This window comes from Sceloporus occidentalis, unplaced genomic scaffold (genome assembly GCF_023333645.1).
Source record: "Sceloporus occidentalis isolate IW3139 unplaced genomic scaffold, rSceOcc1.0.p SCAF_426, whole genome shotgun sequence".
Classification (NCBI taxonomy): Eukaryota; Metazoa; Chordata; class Lepidosauria; order Squamata; family Phrynosomatidae; genus Sceloporus; species Sceloporus occidentalis.
The window spans coordinates 287,849-309,728 of NW_028317406.1; the positions used below are offsets into that span (position 1 = coordinate 287,849).

At 44.1% G+C, this 21,880-nt stretch overlaps 1 protein-coding gene across 1 annotated transcript; it reads left to right on the forward strand.

The window, feature by feature from the left end:
* Window positions 1-835: 835 nt before the first annotated feature.
* On the forward strand, window positions 836-21,235 carry LOC149272682 (heat shock 70 kDa protein 12A-like). The gene is made up of 11 exons (XM_089506830.1): window positions 836-943; window positions 3,597-3,724; window positions 5,013-5,199; window positions 6,447-6,551; window positions 6,835-6,951; window positions 14,898-15,066; window positions 16,161-16,250; window positions 18,348-18,452; window positions 18,542-18,800; window positions 20,060-20,163; window positions 20,601-21,235. The coding sequence occupies exons 1-11, from the start codon at window positions 836-838 to the stop codon at window positions 21,233-21,235; spliced, it is 2,007 nt and encodes a 668-aa protein (XP_089362956.1).
* Window positions 21,236-21,880: the final 645 nt, after the last annotated feature.

Consider the following 21,880-nt stretch of genomic DNA (forward strand, 5'->3'; position numbering starts at 1 on the left):
CTCATTCCATGGAACACTTGTTTGTGTATCTCAGGGCTCAGTTCTTGGGCCTCTACTATTCTCCATCTACAGCTCTTCCTTGTTGATGACTCCGCTATCCACCCGACAGACCAAGTTCGCTGTCTTCGTGTCACACTTGACTCTGGTCTCTCCTTCATCGGCTCCCTGTACTCTTTAACCCTAACCTGAGATTGTAAGCTCCCAGGGGCAGAGCCCTCCTCTCCTTTTGTACCAGTTTGTTATTGTTTGTGACTTCAAATTATTTCACTCTTTGTAACAGCGCTATGGAATCTGATGGCACTAAATAAATAAATGTGATGTAATAAATGCCATACGCCTTGGCTGCTCCTTTACTGTCAGGATTTATGAGGCTGTGCCGTAGCCCTAGCACAGCGCTGCCATAACTCTATAGGTCACAACTTGACAGGAACGTAAAGGGACCAACAATGAAATAAGCACCGAGAGCGAGGAGGGGAAATGGTATTGAAGGCTGGTTGAAAGGTTAATTAGGGTAACACATCTTGTGTATTTGTCCTAAAAGCTTCATCAAATATCCTTGGACACCCCATGACTCCTCTCTGTGTCCATTGATAAAGCCCAGGGTATCTGGCCCTGCCTCGCGGCGTGTTGTACATATTGATCCTGGAGAGAGGGATGTAAAATGTTTCAGAGACAGAGTGTAACTTGTTCATTGTTCATTTTTTGGTATAATAATAATAATCTAATAATCTAGCGTGATTGTTGCTTATGAGGAATTAACATCATTTAATACAGTTTCTATGAATAGATGTTAGTGGGAATGTGGCGTTGTGGGCTCGTCACGGGAATTGACAATATGGCTGTTTTGTTTTTTGCAGAGCGGGTGTCCACGTCGGCGTATTCCTCACCTGCCAGAAGCTTGGGTGACCCAGGAATTACTCCTTTATCTCCATCGCATATCGTAGTGGTAAGGTCTTACTTTTATTACTGGCTCATAGGAATCCTTGGATGAGTATTTAGTACCAGCTGCTGGGCCAATTTACAGAGACATGGCAGTAGTAACAACAAAACTGGACCGCGATAACCATGAGCTAAACCACGTGATGCAATCATGATGTAGGAACGTATCATAACATGCAGGGCCGACCTTAGGGGTGTGCGACCTGTGCGGCCGCACAGGGCGCCATGGCAACAGGGGCGCCTGCCCGGGACTTAAATTAAAACATCGGGGTTTTTTTGTTTTTTTTAACTTTATTTAAATCCTCCATGTTAAATAAAGTTTTTTTTTAAACTTGATTTAACATGGAGGATGTTAAATAAAGTTAAAACAACAAAAAAAACCCCGATCCTTTAATTTAAGTCCCGGGCAGGGTTGCTCGTGAAGTTTTCAGCAACCGCTCGGCGCCCCTCACTCTCTGTGACTCCGTCGCGGTGCCGGCGTTTCATGCTGAACACCGAAATATGATGTCATATTCCGGCGCTCAGCTGTAAACGCTGTAAAGATTTTTTTCCCTTCCTTTTTTGGGATGGGGGGGGCGCCACAGGAGTAGTCCGCACAGGGCGCCGGAACACTTAAGGCCGGCTCTGATAACATGTCTGGTATTTGATTTATTCCTTGGGGCAGACAAGGATTTTCTGCCATTTAGTCAAAGCCGTTCTTTGATACAGAGAATCTCCATGTTGAGGAGATGCGCATGTGCGGCTACATGATGGAATTGGCTTTTTTTTCAAATAAACTACACAATGATTATGACCCTGGAGCTTTATGAACAGGGTGTTACCAGGCCCCCTCTAGACACAGTTTTGGGGCCACACGCCACAGAATGCACAGCAGAATGCGTAGTGGTGGTGACAAAGTGTGGCAGAATCCCCAATATCTATGCTTTTAAATCGTATTTGCAGTATGCGTTTGATGTGTGTGCTGATTCCACTTTTTGTTGTATGAAAGGCAGAATGTGACTGAATTCCACATTTATTTATAAATTACATTGCCGTTCCATGCCATAATTAATGGTGCAGCTGCTCCTAAGTGCAGATTTCACTTACCACCTCCTCCTGTGACAGCTTTGTGGTTCTCAGTGGGTATTATTTCCCTTACGAAAAAAATTTTTGGACATGAAAAAACTGCAATACTGAACTTTTACTGCAGTATTACTGCACATTTACTGCACTTTTACTGCACTTTTACTGCATTTGTACTTCACTGTACTGCAGTTTTACTGTACATTTGCTGCACTTTTTTATATATTGCAAACCTACAGTTGCACTTCAATGTACTGCAGCTTTATTGCATTTGTACTTCCGTACAAAAATAACTGCAGTAAAACTGCAGTACAGTGAAGTACAAATGCAGTAAAACTGCAGTACAGTGAAGTACAAATGCAGTAAAACTGCAGTAAATGTGCAGTATTGCAGTTTTTTCATGTCCAAAAAACTGCAGTATTACTTCAGAAAAACTGCAGTAATTTTTTCGTAAGGGTTATGCTGACGCTGCCTGGGACAGATGTTCATAATAAGGACAGGTAATGAATATTTACAAGCTTAATAATATTGCAATCAACAGCATCAAAACACCAGACTTCTATTCAAACCTCAACTATATGTTATAGATTATTGAAGCACTTATCGGGAAAGAATGAGACCCAAACTCCTGGCGATAACCTATAGTCACCAAGCTCCTCTTAACCCTTTAACGCCTGCCACCCATTAGCAATATCAGCAAAATATGTGTACTTAATAAGAAAGTCAAATCTGCCATCCTGTCATTCAGAAATAAGTCTGCTTCTTCTGTTATAACTGACTGCACAGGGCTCCCAATGCTATATTTTGTGACTTTTACGTCCCAAGTGCATTACTTTACATTTATCAACATTAAACTGGAGCTGCCCTGCTCTCCTCATTCTTCTAATTTACTTAGAATTTCACTTGTCACTTGACGTGTTCCCCCAGGAATGGCTTTATATAATTTGCAAAAAGACACACATCATCATTAAGAGCTTCTGTAATACCACTAATAAAAATATTAAAAAGTATTTGTCACAGTACCGATTCCCGAGGGGCCCCATTAGTACCTTCTATAAGGGACAGTTCTGCTTTACTGAACTCTTGCTAGGTGATATTTAATACCCCTCCCATGGCTTTTATTTTAGTTACCCAGAGAAAAAAAACTAAATTTGGTTGATAAAATCTCCCTGCATTAAACCAGTGTGCTTCATGGACTTGCTAACTAAGACACGTTACTTCTCCCAGGAGGTGTCACTGAACCCCTCTGATGTCTAAAGGTAAAGTACATTTGGAAAGTGAATGGCTCATATTCTTTAGATTCGGGGCCGTGTATTTCCTAGTGACATTTATGACTTCTCAGGAAAGGAATCCAGGCTGTCTGGTGTGCCAGGTCAAGGTGCATGCGCACTCTCACAGTCATTCTAACCATCCTCAACCATCAATGCTTTTCATCACATCCTACCTTTAACAATATATCAGTAACATTAATAAAAGCTTACGTCGGTGAAGGAAGAATTGAGCAGGAGCTGAATTGTGTTAACGACAAATTAGTGTTACCAAAATAGCATTAATGACAGAGTGGCTGTAACAGGAGATCTTTCCCCCCCCCTCAGAGAGACTCGGACCCCAGCGCCTCTGATGAGCCGACCTTCTCGGTTGTTGTAGCCATTGATTTTGGCACCACTTCCAGTGGCTACGCCTACAGTTTCTCCAAGGAGCCTGAATGTATTCATATAATGAGGTAAGAGCCGCAATGCAGAAGGATCTTGGAGGAGGCAGTGATGGGAACATGATTTGTAGCCTCCCGGAATTGTGCCGCACGGTCTGTGGCCTTGTTTTACCATGCGGTTAACCCCTAACCCATGCACAGCCTCCCACTTTTTAGTCTCTCCTTCTGCTGCAGATATCTACAGTTCTGTGTAATCCAGAATCAGCAATCCAAAAAAATACTTTGGTTCACATTATTAGACTTTAAGTACCGCAAAAGCATACAAAGCTGGCAGCTGGCAGCCCACTAGCACTACAGTGTCTGCAATGAGAAGACCCTTGGACACGTACAATGTGCCAATGTGACAAGGACATGATACAGCATGATGTCACAATGCTGCATACACATTTAATAAGCACACCTGGTTGCTTATAGCAAATCAAATTATAGCTTGTTTTAACAGATTAAATGAAACTTCAGGGCAAGCAAGTAACCAGTAATTAAGCTAGACTCGCTGTAACGTTGTGTCCAGATCCACTTGATATGAAGTGAAACCGATACAAGACAAATGCTTGTCTTGTATCTCAATGATTGAGGTTTAATATCTTCCTCTCAGCGAGAAGACATAAGCCTAAATTTGCAATGCCCTATCCAGCTGGGCAGTCCTGCAGCCCCTCACATGGAGACAGAGGGACTTTAATTAAATGTAAAAAATGCTATAAAAATGTGGTGTATCCGTTGTAACATATAAGGTTCTTCCCTGGAGAGACATGATCCTGTCTGCAAAGGAAGGGAAGAGGACAGGGCAGGATGTGTATTCAGCAGCTTCTGAGAAATCAATTAAAGTCTATGGAATTGGTATTTTATGGATAGTTCTTTGGGGACGATGATTCATTAACTACTAATAAAAGAAAACTAGGCCTGCAAAAAAGCGTCAAGATAATAGGTAATAATAATTTCTTCCTGGGTAACTAGAAAATCCCATGCATTTTACCAATTCATGCACATCTTTAGACTGTCTCTAGGTTTTGCAACACAGGATTTGAGAAGTGAATGCAGTAATTTATGTTTTACGTTTATGAAGTAATTCATTATTATTGATTATTGATCATGTACAGAAAGGGAGTTTAGCATTATCTTTTAATGGGGCCAGGGCAGGCAACGTATTTGTGCAGTGAATAGGATGTCTGTGACAAGACTCTTGGACGTTTCTGGTGGCGAAAACCATGTGGAACCCCGGGACATGTACCACGCAGCACCCCAGCTTCACATCGTCCCTTTTCCATGAAAAGCAATGATAACATGACTTGCTGTGTTGCAGGCGCTGGGAAGGAGGAGACCCCGGGGTGTCCAATCAGAAGACCCCCACCACCATCTTACTGATGCCTGACAGAAAGTTTCATAGCTTTGGCTTTGCCGCCCGTGATTTCTACCACGACCTGGAACCCAGTGAATCCAGGCACTGGCTGTACTTTGAGAAGTTTAAGATGAAGCTGCACAGTAGCACGGTAATGGCACGGCTACGGCACGTACTGGGCAATCGCGTGTAAACCCTGGAAAGATAATGTGTGCATGGCCCCTCCGATCACATTAATCAGAATCATCCAGATCTTACTTATAAATACCCCAGGCCATGCCACCGAATTGGTTACTGACGCCTAGTACAGATATTTATGCAGTATTAACAGGAAAGGCAATGTTTGGAATGAGGGTAGATGGGAGACTAGTTTGCCAGAACTTTTTCTGTAGAATAATGTATAGCTGGTTCCAAAACCCCTTTCCCCCACCCAGAAGGGGGCTCTCCGCATCACAAAACCTTCTGCTCCTCCGAAGCTTACACATCAGGGTTTTTAGAACGTCATGCTAAAGACCTTTGTTTGTGCTGAGCCATCATTTACTGATATCCACGAACGTCACTTGAATGAAGTAGCGTCCAGTTTCGGTCCCTCTTTTACAAATAAAATTTTATTAATCGTCAGATATGGAATTATTTGTCCGCGGTGCGGACTTAAAATAACTTCAGCACCGCGACACTCAACCTTTATTAATATGTTACAAAGTGTCAAATATTATTAACACAACCAATTTGACACAATATATATCAATAATTTATTGTAAAATGAAAGAAAACATAACCAATTGTAACCATTTAATAACCACTTAATAACCAAATTAATAACCAAATAAGTAACCTGCTGGTATGGGCGTAACCACCTGTATCCCTGCTGGAACTGCCGGCGTCCCCTGACCCTACGATTCACAGGGGCGCCTGCCCCTGGAGTGTCCTGCACTTACACCTCTGTGCACCACAAGTAACCGTACCTAGAGGGTTAACTCCTGGACCGTACCAGCTTAAAAACCAGAGTACCCGGCAAATGCCAAAAATTAGGGGAGGGATGGGCGGGAAAATGCACTTTAAAATGATTGCCCCTATAGGCCACGACCCTTTCTTATATACCCCCCAGGGAGGGTAATTACCCCCTCCCCTCTGGCCCTGCACGTGCCACCAATACTTAACACTTATAGTGCCAAAATTTCCGCTTAGTCATGCCTTAACCCCTTAAACAGGCTTGACCATGGGTACCTCGTCCGCACTACATTCATGTGGCCCCTCTGTCCAATTCTTTCCCTCCGGGGCTGTTCTTTATGCTGGGAAAACCACTCTGTCAACCTGGCAAAGGTAATGGTTGAGCTGGAATTAAGACATAGACCAAAAGTTGCTCTGTAACTTCCAATTTTATTTCCAATTCTTTAGGACCTTACCATGGAAACAGATCTCACAGCAGCGAACGGCAAAAAAGTGAAAGCACTTGAGATATTTACCTACGCTCTGCAGTACTTCAAGGAACAAGCGTTGAAGGTGACATTTTTTTTACAGCTGTTTCACCAAAATAGCCGACCATAAAGCATTAAGAAGAATGCCCGTGTCAGAAGGAGCATAATTGGGTTATAAAAAGATTGCTCCAGCTTATTTTATAGATAAAGACACCGCTCACAGATACTAGTCTGTTTCTGATTAAGGGGGCTTAGTCACTAATAATAAAACAGTTCAAAGTGGTATTAAAATCTACAGCATCCATAAACAGACCCAAATACCCCCTACACCCCTTGTAGTATTTTATTGTATGACTCCTGGATTTCAGGAGCTGAGTGATCAGGCGGGAATGGAAATGGATAACGCAGAAGTCCGTTGGGTCATTACAGTTCCAGCCATCTGGAAACAGCCAGCCAAGCAGTTCATGAGGCAGGCGGCCTACAAGGTATCGTAGATTAGATCTTTTTTTGTTTGTTTTATGTAGTAAAAAGTATGTGAACGCTTTGGAATTTATGGAGATCATGCTTATAAAATCTGATCTTAAACAAAGTCATAGCAATAGAAAAATGCAATCTGCTTCAACTAAAAATAAAGAATTCTATGTTTTGAATGCACCATGTACAAATTCACAGTGCGGAGTGCATAAAGTATACGAACCCCTAGGCTAAAGACCTTTCCAAGCGTTAAGCTCCTAATTTAAGAATAAGGATTGTTAACTTGCATAAAGCTAAATGGAGACAGTTCAGGAGTGGGTTTCCAGCAAAGACGACTGCGAGAGCACAGCCCAGATTACTTAACATTTCTTACGAGTCTACCATACATTAAACAATAAGCAAGAACAGTGTTCATGGGAGGACATCACAGAGAAAGTCAACACTGTCCAAAAAAGTGATGTTTGCAAAAGAGAGTCTGGAGCGAATGAGAAAAACCTCCACTCAACTATAAAGTGGAGGGGGGGGCATCATGGTTTGGGGCAGTTTTGCTGCCTCTGGGCCTGGACAGCTTGGTGTCATCAATGGAAGAATTAAGAAGCTCAACATACATTGATTTGTGCAACAAGACAACAACACAAGGCACAGCAGAAAATCATTTACAGAAAGACATGGAATCGTGATTTGTGTGTTATTGGTCGAAGCAGACTGCGTTTGTCTATTGTTGTGACTTAATTTGAGATCAGATGAAATCTAATGACAATATGTGCAGAAATCCAGGTAACTCCAAAGGGTTAAAAACATTTTTATCTGACCAGGAGAAAAATGCTACAGCGGACGTTAAGAATGAGGGGGGTTATAATTGCTATTCTACAGATGTGGGGTGATTTACACCAAATCCTTCTCATCTAAATAACATTTCCAGTGAAAATAAAGGATTGGCCTCAAATCAGGAAGTGAAGGGTTAATGCTAACAGTCACTTAGCACCAAGATATCTGGCCAAGAAAGCACTTAGCAGCAGCTCATCCTCACAGGCACATTAACCCTTGCACGTTATGATGAACAGCACAATATATTGATTAGAGGAGAAATATGACACCCATTACAGCCCCGCATCCTGAAAGACCTGACATGTTCCAGATTTAAACAGATGTCCAGCACCGCTCATCACTTATCAACCCACCAGTGTTTATTATGCTCATTACATTTGCAATTTATTGCCCTAGGAGCTCACTCTCTCTGCCAGTGTTTAGTATGGTATGAGCTCATCCTCTCCACCGATGTTTAATATTGTATTGGCTCAGCCTCACTGCAAATATATAACAGAAACATAGAATCTGCTGGCAGATCGGCCCGCGGCGGCCCCCATCTAGTCATCCGTTTTTTTTGCTGTAAAGATTCAAACCTTAATCGTTGGTCATGTGCCTAACCCATGCATGTTTACATTCACTCACTGGATTTACAGCAAACACTGCCCTTATACACACATATACACTGCCCTTACACACACACATATACGCTGCCCTTATACACACATATACGCTGCCCTTTGTCACGGGGTCAGGGAGAGAGGAAGGATCCTACTATGCAGATATGCACCGTGGAGAAGTCCAGTATACAGTCCGTAATCAAAATTGCAAAGGCAGGCAGCGAGGTCAAACGTATCCGAGGTCGAGGCAGGCAGAATAGGAGCAAAACGGATAAACAGGTCCGAGGTCGTAGGCAGGCAGCAAGAATCGTGGTCAAAAACAGGCAAAGGTCGGTACACAAGGAAATCGAGATAATATAGAGAAACCAGCACACCCAAAAAGCATAACACTTTGAACGGGTGAAGACTGGAGAAAAGAATGGGGTTTAAATAGGCGATTTAATTACAAACTGCTGTGTTGCGTACGTTGCGTATGTTGAGTACGTTGCGTACGCTGCGGTACATTCGACGCGGACCTTCGTCGCGTCATAACCGCGTTCCCGTCGGGGGACGTGCCAGCGCGTCCACGGCGTGGAGGCGCGATCCTGGCCGAGGTGGAGGAGGCAGGACCGCGGTTATGACGCGACGAAGGTCCGCGTCGAATGTACCGCAGCGTACGCAACGTACTCAACATACGCAACGTACGCAACACAGCAGTTTGTAATTAAATCGCCTATTTAAACCCCGTGTGCGCACGGCGGGGACCGCAGCGACGGAGGAGTCGGGACCAGGCGAGGCAGCCCTGGCGTCAGAGGTAGGAGCCGCGGCGCGCGTGACAGTACCCCCCCTCCAGGAGCGCGTCCCGAGTGAGAGGGAGCCGGTCGAAGAGGGCAGCGCGCGTGAAAACGAGCGACACAAAGGGGAGCATGAACGAAGCGAGCAGGCACCCACGTCCGCTCCTCAGGACCGTACCCCTTCCAAGCCACGAGATATTGAAGGCCGTTACGAACCCTACGGGAATCAAGGATTCTGTCGACGACGTATTCCTCATGACCATGGATGTCGAGCGGGGCAGGAGGCTTGCACGGAACGGTAAACCGGTTGGACACATAAAGTTTCAGTAGGGAGACGTGGAAGGACCGTTGAATCCGCATGGTCGGAGGCAAGGTAAGGGATACCGTCACGTCGTTAAGCTTGGCACGAACGCGGAAAGGGCCAATAAAACGAGGCCGCAGGGTCCGGGAAGGTTGCCGCAAACGGAGGTGTCGAGTAGACAACCAGACACGGTCGCCCACTTGATAGTCCGGTGGCGGAGTCCTCTTGGCGTCAGCAAAGCGCTCATAGCGAAGTTGGGCTTTCAAGAGGACCTCCCGGAGCTTCTTCCAGTGTTCGTCCATGTCAGATACACGATCGTCGACCGCGGGTACCATGGAGGAGGAACGAGAAGACGGAGGAGGCAATATGACAGGGTGATAGCCCAAGGCAGCAAAAAACGGGGTACAACCAATGGACTCATGCTGGGAGCAGTTATATGTCATCTCTGCGAGCGGCAGGAGAGACGACCAGTTGTCTTGGCTTTCGTTGCTGAACATTCGCAGGTATTGTTTGAGTGTTTGGTTAGTCTTTTCTGTCTGTCCATTGGTCTGCGGATGATAAGCAGTCGATAAGTGGAGCTGTATCCCGAGTCTCCGGCAGAGGTGTTTCCAATAGCGGGATATGAATTGTGTACCGCGATCGGACACCATGTGGAGCGGAAGACCGTGAAGACGGACAATGTGATTGAGGAAAACATCGGCAAGTTGCGAAGAAGATGGCAGGCGTGGCAAAGCGACAAAATGAGCTTGCTTGGAGAAACGGTCAACGACCACCAAGACAGTCGTATTACCCTGTGATTTGGGGAGATCCACGATGAAGTCCATTGACACGTGTGTCCAGGGAACCGTGGGAACGGGAAGAGGATGCAGGAGACCTTGAGGTCGTCTCCGAGAGGTCTTCTGGCATGCACAGGTGTGACAGGCAGCAAGGTATGTTCGGACGTCTTTGGTGAGTGATGGCAACCAGAACGATCTGCGGACGCGGTATTCTGTCTTCCGAAACCCTGAATGACCAGCGAGAAAAGAGTTATGTCCCCAGTGAAGAACATCCGTGCGAAGGCCGGGAGGAACGTAGAGACGACCTGGAGGAGGACGTTCAGAAGACGGAATGGCCCTTTGGGACATACGGATCCTGCTCATCGTGCGTATGGACAGACCGGCAACAAGGCGTGTGGATGGGATGATGGGCTCGTTGATGTGTTGGTCTCTGTGGTTGTGGTGTTGTCTAGAGAGGGCATCGGCTTTGATGTTTTTGGAGCCTGGTCTGTAGGTGATGTAGTAATTGAACCGGTTGAAAAATAGTGACCACCGTGCTTGCCGAGGGCTTAATCTCTTGGCGCTCTCGATATACAGCAGGTTCTTGTGGTCTGTTAGGATGACCACGGGTTGTTCTGTGCCCTCGAGAAGGTGGCGCCACTCCTCGAGTGCCATTTTGATGGCTAGGAGTTCACGGTTACCGACGTCATAATTCCGTTCGGCTGCGGAGAAACCCTTGGAAAAGAAGGCACAGGGATGATATTTCGTGGTTTGATCGTGACGTTGCGATAGAACAGCCCCTGCTCCGGTTTCGGATGCGTCTACTTCCAGGAGAAACTGTTTGGTAGGATCCGGTCGACGTAATAAGGGAGCTGAGACAAAGGCTTGTTTTAGCCGTTCGAACGCCTGTCGGGCGTGTGTGGACCACTGAGATGGATCGGCTCCTTTTTTCGTCAAGGCGGTGATAGGGGCTGCTATGGTAGCGTAGTTTCTGATGAATCGCCTGTAATAATTGGCAAAGCCCAGGAACCGTTGGACGGCTTTGAGTGTTCTTGGGAGGGGCCACGCGGTGATGGCCTCGAGTTTGGCAGGATCCATGTGAAGCCCTTCGGAGGAGACGATATAACCCAGGAAAGGCAGACGGGTCTTCTCGAATATGCATTTTTCAGCCTTGGCGTACAACCCGTTCTCCCTTAGCCTCTGTAGAACAGCCCGTAGGTGGTGACGATGTGTGTCGAGTGTTGGAGAATACACGAGAATATCGTCCAAGTACACAATGACATGTGATAAGAGCATGCCCCTGAAGACGTCATTTATGAAGGACTGGAACACTGCAGGGGCGTTGCATAACCCGAAGGGCATGACTTTATATTCATAGTGTCCGAAGCGAGTGTTGAAGGCCGTTTTCCATTCGTCCCCAGACTTGACACGAATTAGATTGTAAGCGCCCCTGAGGTCTAGCTTAGTGAAGTATTTGGCTCCTTTCAGGAGGTCGTAGATGAAGCCTTGGGCGGATGAAGCCTTTGTCCAGGCTTTCTTGGATATATCGTTCCAGAGCTTTGTTTTCCGGTTCGGAGAGGGGATAAGTACGTCCCCGTGGTGGATCGGTTCCAGGCAACAGATCGATAGCACAATCGTAGGAACGGTGTGTTGGTAGCCTCTCCGCATCTTTTTTGGAGAATACATCCAGATAATCCCAGTAGTGTCTCTGTACTAGGGTCTTGGGATCTGTGGGTGTGATTTCGAGGACGAGATTGAGTCGTCGACAGGGCATGACACAGGTCTCTTGACATTGGTTGCTCCACGCTAGTATGTCTCCTTTTACCCAATCGAGGTGTGGGTTGTGCTGTCGCAGCCAGGGATGTCCCAAGATAAGAGGGGCATGAGGAGACTTGATTATCTCAAACGTGAGCTGTTCCTGGTGGGTTACCCCTACCAGTAGGGTCAGAGGTACGGTTTCCTGTGTCACGAGTCCTGATCCCAGAAGTGAGCCGTCAACGGAAGCGACCAGGGAGGGAGCTTTCTTGGTACGAAGCGGTAGGTGGTGCTCCTTTGCCCACTGGTGATCCATAAAAATGCCCGCAGCCCCGGAATCTATGAAGGCGCGGGTGGCTACGACGTGATCCTCCCAACGGATGGAGATGGAAAAGGACATGTGCTTAGGGTGCCTTCTCCGGTGCAAACTAAGCGTTGTCTTTTACTGGCTTGCTGGGACAGGAGGGCAATAGGTGGTCAGCTTGACCGCAGTATAGACAGAGCCCCTGTGTCCGTCTGTATTTATTTTCGGCCTCAGTGAGTCGGCGCACTGTCCCTATCTCCATGGGTTCGTCGACCACGGAAGAGGAAGATGTGGCAGCCGGAGGCCTTGTGTAGCCGGAGGTGAACGGTCCCGGTCGTCTTCCACAGATGTGTTCGTTCGCCCTTTCTTGGAAACGTTTATCCACTCGGAGACATAGGGCTATGAGATCCTCAAGATCTACGGGGGTATCATGGAAGACGAGGGCGTCTTTGATCTTCTCATTGAGTCCTCGTCGGAAGGCGGCTTTGAGAGCGCCCTCTTCCCAGTTGGTCTCATGGGCCAGGGTGCGGAATTCTACCGTATACTGAGCCAAGGTTTTGCGGCCTTGCTGGAGGTCAAGCAGTGAAGACTCTGCTGTTTCTTTACGACCTGGCGCATCGAAGACAGTCCGTACAGCTTCCATGAAAGCGGGACAGTCCTCGAGGAGATATGAGTCTTGCTCCACGAGGGGAGAAGCCCACAGTAAAGCATCACCTTTGAGCAGCGAAATGATGAACGAGACCCTTTTGGAGGATGTCTAGAACGCCTGGGGGTGGTTTCGGAAGTGGAGCATGCATTGATTAAGGAAGCCACGGCATTCCTTCGGATCCCCAGAATATTTGTCTGGCAGAGGGAGCCTGGCAACAGAACCTGTGTCCTCGTGATGAGCGTCTCTGTGATGGGGTGATCCCACAGTTGGGAGAGACGTCAAAGAACGCAACAAGTCCGTCATGGCGTCCACCTTCTGTTCCAGGGACTGTAGCTGGGTGGCCTGCGTCGCCAGACGCTGGTCCTGGAGGTCTTGGCGTGTTTGCAACCGCGCCATATCCGCGGGATCCATGTATAGACCCGTTCAAAATTGTCACGGGGTCAGGGAGAGAGGAAGGATTATACACACATACATGCTGCCCACCCACACACATACACTACATACACTACCTATATACACACAAATACACTGCCCTTAACCAAGCCTGTCCATACATGCACATACACACTGCCCGTATACACGTCTGCCCATACTTTCTTTCCATTTTTACCTTTCTCCTCTTCATCTTCCATCCTGTTGTGACATTGCGAGGTGTCTCCCTCCAGACCTCTGCTTTGGTGCTCCCTAAGCACTGTGCGCCGGCAATAAATGCAGAGCGCTGCGATATGACGTTGTATCCCATCATCAATTGCTGGTGCGTAGTGATTAGGGAGCATGGAAGCCGAGGTGTGAAGTGACAGACCCTGCACTCCCTTAAAGTTGGTCCAGTTAGAGGTAGATTGTGATCTTGCCCCCCGGCCCGGCTCACCCATGCGCGCCTGTCACCCAGACCAGCGCTCATGGTAACTGAAGACTGCAGGGGAGACGGCCTATTGAGAAATATCTCCGTAGGCTAGTCCGGGTCTATCGTTGCTCCCCATGCTTTGTGTGCCCGGGCAGATTCATCAGTCGCCCCCCCATAGATATGCTACTGGTAAATGCTGCAGAATTTTAAAAAATATTAACCCTTTCACTGCCAGGTGCTTGGTAACTCATTGCTCCGGTTCAGCAAAAAGGCAGTCTGTTAAGAAAAAACAAAAAAAACACGTTTTTTAAATAAATGTTCTGTTTCGCTAACTTTCACTTTCACTTTTTGGGCTTACTACTTATTTCTATGCACGTTGCTTCTCCTGAAAAGCCTCTTGGTCATTAACTGGCTTTCTGTAGCCTGCAGGGTGTTACCTGCAGTTTTATCTCATTCTCTCCAATGATATGAGACATTAAGCTGGCAAATGCTGTTAATCAGGGAGATGCTAACTTGTTATTATCATTCGTACTTAGTGCATTAGACATGTTAGACTGTAGCACACGGCTGTCGTCTTTTATCATGTTTGCAGAGAATGCCTAATGGACATGACACTGAGAACATCCGATCTAAGATTTCTTCCTTTGTTCCATCTCCACCCATTCTAAACAGAAAAATGTTAAGATAAATTTAGGAGATGAGAAAATGCTGGGTTTATTGTGTAATAATTAAATGTTTTAGCAAAGACCTGGTAATTCCTGCATCACTCATGATGTGTGTTACAGACGCAAATCTGCGGAAAGGATTCATCCCCTAACAAACGCTGGAGGTTTTGTAGGTGGCACATTCGCTGGTGAAAACAGATTTGTGTAGATAAACTTAAGCATCTTTAGTTGTAGGAAAGGCATACAAAAAAGAAAATTCCCAAAGCTCCATATCTTCTCACACATTTAATACATAAAGTTTTGTGTTTCTGACGTGTGGAGACATTTACAGAATATAACTTGATTTGCTGAACCATGACTATGTATAGATGCTCATATCAAACCAGATCATACCTCATCTCCTATCAAAGCTCTATTATGTCTGTGTCTTTGTGAGATAAGTGATGAATTCTGTCCATGGGTTTGGTTTTGTTCTCTATCATAGGCTGGCATGGCAACCCCCGAAAATCCCGAACAGTTGATCATTGCTCTAGAGCCTGAAGGAGCTTCCATATACTGTAGGAAGCTTCGTCTTCATCAGATGATGGATCTCAGCACCAAAGCAGCAGTCAACGGCTTTGGTCCAACGGATCCAGGTGCAACCAGTTTCCAGCATAACATCAAGTCACTGACTTTATAGTGGGAATAGTTTCACTTTTAAGGGTTATTTATTTCTATATATATATATAAAAAAGTCTATAACAGTAGTCCCAAAATCCAGACAGGTCCTCTACATAGAAATCAGAAGTTTATTGGCATGGAGCGTCTGTTGAAATAGTAGCGATAGTAAAAAAAAAAAAAAAAAAAAAAAAAAAAAAAGGCATTTTGCTAATGCACTGATATAATGTGTAGATTTTATTAAAGACAGGAGGCAAGTATCAATGTCAATGTCCAAAGGTCCCCATAGGTGTTGGAAAATAGTCTGGTGTAATCTTCAGGAGCTGTTGTCAATTAAATATCTGGAATTAGAATCTATGACTGTATTGGAAAGTCTGGGAATGTTTTCTGCCTTTATAGTAATCCCATGATCCAAGCAAAAAATGCCAAAAATCCTTCCCCAAGTCTGCCAGATCTTTTGATTCTTCATCTAGTCAACTGATATACCGGACTGCACATACCGGTATATTGTCCATACTCAGCAGAACACAACAATTTACTTTGTCTGCAGTGAAACATTTTAGGGCGAAAAAAACTGCTAAAAGATCCCAGACAATTGATATGACGATTGTTTTCTTCTTGGGACCATCTGCCTTCTGTTAATAAGTGACCACAGCGAGGCACCCCAGCCATGTAAGATTGACTTATCTTTCCTGGGAGCAGCAAAGAATGAGGGTTCCACATAGTTGGGATCGAGTAGTTAAGGACTTGGCTGCATATTGATTGGTGGAAACGGACAAGGAGTTATAAGTGTATTTCGATAATTATTTATGTGAAAAAAGTTTCAAAACGTTATTATTTTTTCTTTGCTGCGGCGAGTCTATTAAAGAAAGATAAAGAATAATAGAAGCCTCCTGTCTGTAACATTCTCTGTTTATCAATAAATGGCGAGTAAAGACATTTCATTGACATCTCCTTTCAAGCAGATTAGTTATGACACGGCCTACACATTGCTGATATTAAGGTGAACTCATTTCAGGTTCCCAGAATAATGTTTTGTTGTTTTTTTTTGTTTGTTTTTTATTACTGGACCAATCTTCATATGGGTGATCAGCTAAAGAACATGTTCGTCGTAACCGGCAGAGTCGAACCTTCCTGGTGGAAAATGTGATTGGGGAGCTATGGTCAGAACTGGAGGAAGGTACAGACTCCCAAGGGCAATTGTGTTTCAAGTCTGTATTCAGCTGAATAACTGAGGAACACAGCTAATCATTTAATTTTCTGTTGTCTAAGAGCCAAAATACCTTATAATAATGTAACATTATTAACCAGTTCCTTCAGTCTTCTGAGGGGAGGTCCTGGATGAATGGGCCAACCATAAATAATTGCTTAATTAATGTATATGGTAGTCCCGTGTCTTCCATTAGGATGTGTCACGGACAGGGCTATCGGCCGAGCCGTGACGTGGGAGTATGGATGTAACAAGGGTCAAACGCCAACCAGACTTCCGGCGCGTTTGGTCACTTTCCCCGCAGGGCACCAAGCAACCACCACCAACCCCAACCAGTCACCCCAAGACTCCCAGTGTAAAACACACTGCCACCACCAAGAACTTTAAAACCGGGCGTCTTAGGTTACCCAAAAACAATCAGACTGCGATAACTACACAATCCCCAAACTGATATTTATATAGTTAACCGCTTAGTAACGTGGCATATCTATATGTATACAAAAGGCTATCTCTAGGCTGAATTCGATTAGAGAACAAAGACAGAACTGATTAAAAATGTTTAATCTGAGTATAAAATGGGTCACAGTGCTGTTATACAAAAATGCGTATAAAAAGAGACATAGACTTAAATAGTACAAAACAGTGTGAAATAAAAGGGATAAAACAGAGTATCATACCATACTTCCTTGGAGCCTTGATGTTGTCTCTGTGATGGTAAAAACAGGCTCTCCCCCACTACCAATTGCCCACCTTTTTATCCCCCCCCCCAAAGACCACCCTTTTCCTGTTACCTGAGCAAGGGGATGGGAGTAGGGGGTTCAGAACTATGACCTTCTGAAGGCGGGGTTATATCTTCTCAACTTTGGTCTGGGATCCCAAAATATGTAATATGACGCTGGCCGAGCTTGGCATAATTATGACACCAGGATCATCATAATTCTCTGGTCCTAGTGATCATTTTCATACCAAACTCCACACCTGTATCAGTTGGCACAAGGACACATTCACATAATACTTGTTATGCCTGCATGGCGTGCTTGGTCTCCCTGAAACCAGCACGTCACAGGCATAAGGATGCAATGTACGATAGGGCCCAAAAGTTATGTACCCATCATATTTTGGACATTATGCATTTAATAATTTTGCCCTGTGTACCTTGATACCCTGTCTCCACACCCCAGGGAGATGTGGCCAGGATGTCTGCCCCCTACACTCTTCCACAGGAATCCCTTCCTGTCCAAGGTGACAATACCCAGCATGGGGTAATCAAGTTTTATTTTGGGTTCTGGCTCCAAAAGGAAAGGTGTGAATAAATGTTACTGGACTTAGCCTCAAATCCCTTAACCCATTCAGTGCCAAGCTCCAGTTACTCATGCCGTGTCATGACAGGATGTATTTGGTCTTTTCATAAATTCACTCATAAACACAATCTAGTAATGATTAGTAGCAGATTTTGTGGAATGTCACCTACCTTAAAACTACCTACCTTTAAAACATGTTCTCATATGTAAATAATACTAATTCTTTGTTGAAATATAAACAGCATTCAGATAACACCATTTTCATTAAAACACCAAATTCAATAAATTATGTTCTAGTGTCCATATTTTCATGTATTTTAAAAATGTCATCAAAAGTACAAATTTTTGTGTCTTGGCTGACACCGGTTACATTTAATAGCCCCAGCAGTCATTGTACCCTTTACCCGGCCATGCCTGGGGGTTCCTGCAAGGATCTTTAACTTTATTTTTAGTTATGTTAATTGGTATGAGGGGTAATTTTGCCTGGATTCAGTGTGTAAATCATGACCGCATAAACTCCACATGTCAATGTTAGTTATGGAAAAGATGGTGTAATTATCAATTGTGGATTAACATTTTTTTTTAAAACATAGACATCATCACAATTTTTCATACAGATAAGAGAAAAAAATCCCAGATACACTTAATGTAAGCGCAACAAGGGGATGCATAATGAATATGAGATGTTCTTAAAGGGAAGTGTTAAAGGCTCCAGTTTATTATTGATAAACAATGTTCTTATTGGGCTGGTACTTCTTTTCTACAGGAGATCGTTATGTAGTTGTTGACTGTGGAGGAGGTACTGTAGACCTGACCGTCCATCAAATTAGTTTACCTGAAGGACATCTGAAAGAACTCTACAAAGCATCAGGTAGATGGTTTTTGCCATTAAATTATCAGAAAGAGTCATTTCCTGAAAAAATATCACGCTTAAATGTTTACAAAACTTGCTTCACGTAGGTGGACCCCATGGCTCTCTTGGTGTTGACTATGAATTTGAGAAGCTTCTTTGCAAAATCTTTGGAGATGATTTTATCGAGCAGTTCAAAGTGAAGCGACCGGCTGCCTGGGTTGATCTGATGATTGCTTTTGAGTCTCGTAAAAGAGCAGCAGCCCCAGACAGAACCAACCCTCTAAACATCACCTTGCCGTTCTCATTTATTGATTACTACAAAAAGTTCCGAGGTCACAGTGTGGAACACGCATTGCGCAAAAGCAAGTGAGTGCCCTAATCTTATGCTAAGAAGACTAATAGGTGTAAATGTTTTCTAGTTCATAACATGGAAACATACAGTTAGCCAACAAATAACAGCCACTAGTCCCATCTCACAGCTGCTGTAAGAGCTCAAACTTTACCCATTGGTCTCGTCTAATATTTAGCCCTACGCCTATCTTCACTCCCTTTATGTGTTTAAACTTTCTGTCTCTCTCCCATCTAAACTGTACATTGTGTACCATTTTAGTCACCCTCTGTTGGCACTCTCAGGAATATCTCTGCCAGATGTCATCAGACTTTTGATGAACAACTCAAATACGAAGCACTTAAATTCATATTGTGGACTTGCTCACGCAACAAATACTAGCTGTAATATCATCTTATGGCCTCTGATCTGGTTGGGGTTCACTGCTGCCCTCTTCTGGTGTCTGTGCAGTTTTACACCCATGGGTTCATACCGCAAATAACAAGGTTTAGCGCCTGAAGCAGTTCAGAAGCCAATAGCCCTTGGTGAGCAAACTTTAAATAAGATGCGCAGCGTATGTTTGGGAATTAAAGCAAACTAAGATGTGAGGCAATTCATACTCAAAAATGTATCATAATTCTTCATTGCTAATCATTCACTCCTACCCAAACACATAATTATGATGTCAGAGGTACACACTAGTCTCTAATGATACAAAAACAATGTCACAGCTGAAAGAAAATACAGAGAGTGACGGCAGATAAGAACCATTTGGCCCGTCTAGTCTGCCCAAGCTCTGAATACTTTCCTTAGTCCCAGCCTTATTTTATAGCTAGTTTAGCCTTATGCCTATTCCATGCTTGCTTAAACTCCTTTGTCGTATTAATCACTACCAATTCTGCTGGAAGGCTACTCCATGCACACACTACCCTTTTTGTACAGTAATGTTTACTGATATTTCTTTTAAACCTTTGTTCCTCTAGCATAAGACTATGTCCTCTTGTGGTAGTATTGCCTCTTTTAAATAAACTCTCTTCCTTTATCATGTTGATTCCCTTTAAGTATTTAAATACGTTTCTATCATATCCCCCCCCATCACATCTTTCTTCCAGGCTGTATATACAGTATATATGTAGATATGTAGATGAAGAGTATGAAGGGTTAATGCGCATCCACCCTAAATACCTTGTTTACAACCACTCACAACAATGTTTGCATTTGAAACAACAGCGTTACATAGTTGCGATATATACACAAAACGACTATCTGCGTCCTCTGACTTCTAATTGTTATTCAGTGTGGACTTTGTCAAGTGGTCTTCCCAAGGGATGCTGAGGATGAATCCAGATGCAATGAACGCTCTTTTCAAACCCACAGTTGACCACATAATCGAACATCTAAGTGAGTATGAAGGAGGAGAGGACTTCAATCTTGGTGGGCAAAGGGGCCAACAAGCTTCACCACCATTGAATTTTTGGGGTTGATTCTTTAAATTGTAAATTATTGGGGGATTTTTTTTTTAAATTGAAACATGTAGAGCCAACTGAGCCCAAAGTGAAAACAAAGTATATGTAGGTTAAAAACAGTAGACTGAATATAGAAAACTATACATTTTGGTATTTCCCATTTTGGCCTACGGCACAAACAGGTGTATAGTGAGAGACAAACAGAATTTTATTGTTTTTAGCAGCAGCTTAAACATGAATACTTTTGTTATTTTTATGCAGTTATTTTTTATTTCACTCTATAATAAAATGTGTGAAAGCCTCTTTTTCTATTGTCAGTTTCAGCTATATTTTATGAAATATATACATCATGTAAATAATATTTTTTTGCAGAAAATCTCTTTCAGAAACCAGAGGTATCTGGAGTGAAATTCCTGTTCTTGGTTGGTGGATTTGCAGAATCCCCTTTGCTCCAGGTGGCTGTCCAACAAGCATTTGGTGACCAATGCCGTGTCATTATTCCTCATGATGTAGGATTAACTATCCTCAAAGGAGCTGTCCTGTTTGGTCTGGATCCTGCTGTAATCAAGGTACGACGCTCTCCAATGACCTATGGAGTAGGGGTCTTAAATAGGTATGTGGATGGAAAGCACCCTCCAGAGAAGCTTCTTCTAAAGGATGGTACCCGATGGTGCACCGATGTGTTTGACAAGTTCATCTTAGCCGACCAATCAGTGGCTTTGGGTGAGACGGTGAAACGTAGCTACACCCCTGCCAAACCCTCCCAGCTAATGATAATAATAAATATCTACAGCTGTGAGCAGGATGAAGTCAACTTTATCACAGATCCTGGAGTTAAAAAAAGTGGCACACTGAGGCTGGATCTGTCAGGGAGTGAAAGTTCCCCTGTTCTGAACCGTAGGGAGATACAGACAATCATGCAGTTTGGAGACACTGAGATCAAAGCCACGGCAGTCGACATCGCAACCTCAAAAAGTGTGAAAGTCAACATTGACTTCCTGAATTAGAAGTCATCACTAAAAGTGTTGAGTCCCATTTTATCTCTTCCAAAGCCAGATCCTCTGTGGTTTGGAGTGTAGTCCCGTTTAGTTACGCTGTCCAAGGGCATTCAGATTGGGGGTCAAGACAAAGGAGAGACAAAAAATGACAATTTTCTTGCAATAATTATTTTATTGGTTACTGATTGTGAAAGACATAACCCATTTTAGCCCATGAAGTTAAGCAGAGGTCAAGAGAGCGATGCTGGTCTCTAGTTTGGTATAGTTCATAGAAAATTTGGGAAAACCTGGGGCCAAATGTAGCAGTGCCTACTACATCCTTGCTTTTCCTATGTAAATCCAAAGATTTTTCCCTCCACAATCTGGGAACCCAAGAAGTATGACCTGTCTTGGCTCTTTAACATTTGGAAAACAAACTGTATCTACATCTTTTAACATCTGATTATTCTGCAACCACTAAGGGAACTCTGTGGGAAAGACCAAACAAGGCTTTATTTCTAACTCCTGTTTGCGTGGATTTTTTAAAAATGCCACAAGATTGCTAACTTTTCCTGCAGGGGCCCAACGTCGCCCCCTCTGACGCAGCACCTGACATGGTGAGGATGCTTACGAAAACTGTACTTTATTTCCAGAATGTTGAGCAAAAACCTAATT

Excerpts from the sequence above, each read along its gene's own strand:
- LOC149272682 (XM_089506830.1), top strand. The coding sequence starts at position 836 with ATGGCTGTTTTGTTTTTTGCAGAGCGGGTGTCCACGTCGGCGTATTCC. Across the intron at positions 18,453-18,541 it reads AGAACTCTACAAAGCATCAG|GTGGACCCCATGGCTCTCTT; the intron begins GTAGATGGTTTT and ends TGCTTCACGTAG. Across the intron at positions 20,164-20,600 it reads CCACATAATCGAACATCTAA|AAAATCTCTTTCAGAAACCA; the intron begins GTGAGTATGAAG and ends ATTTTTTTGCAG.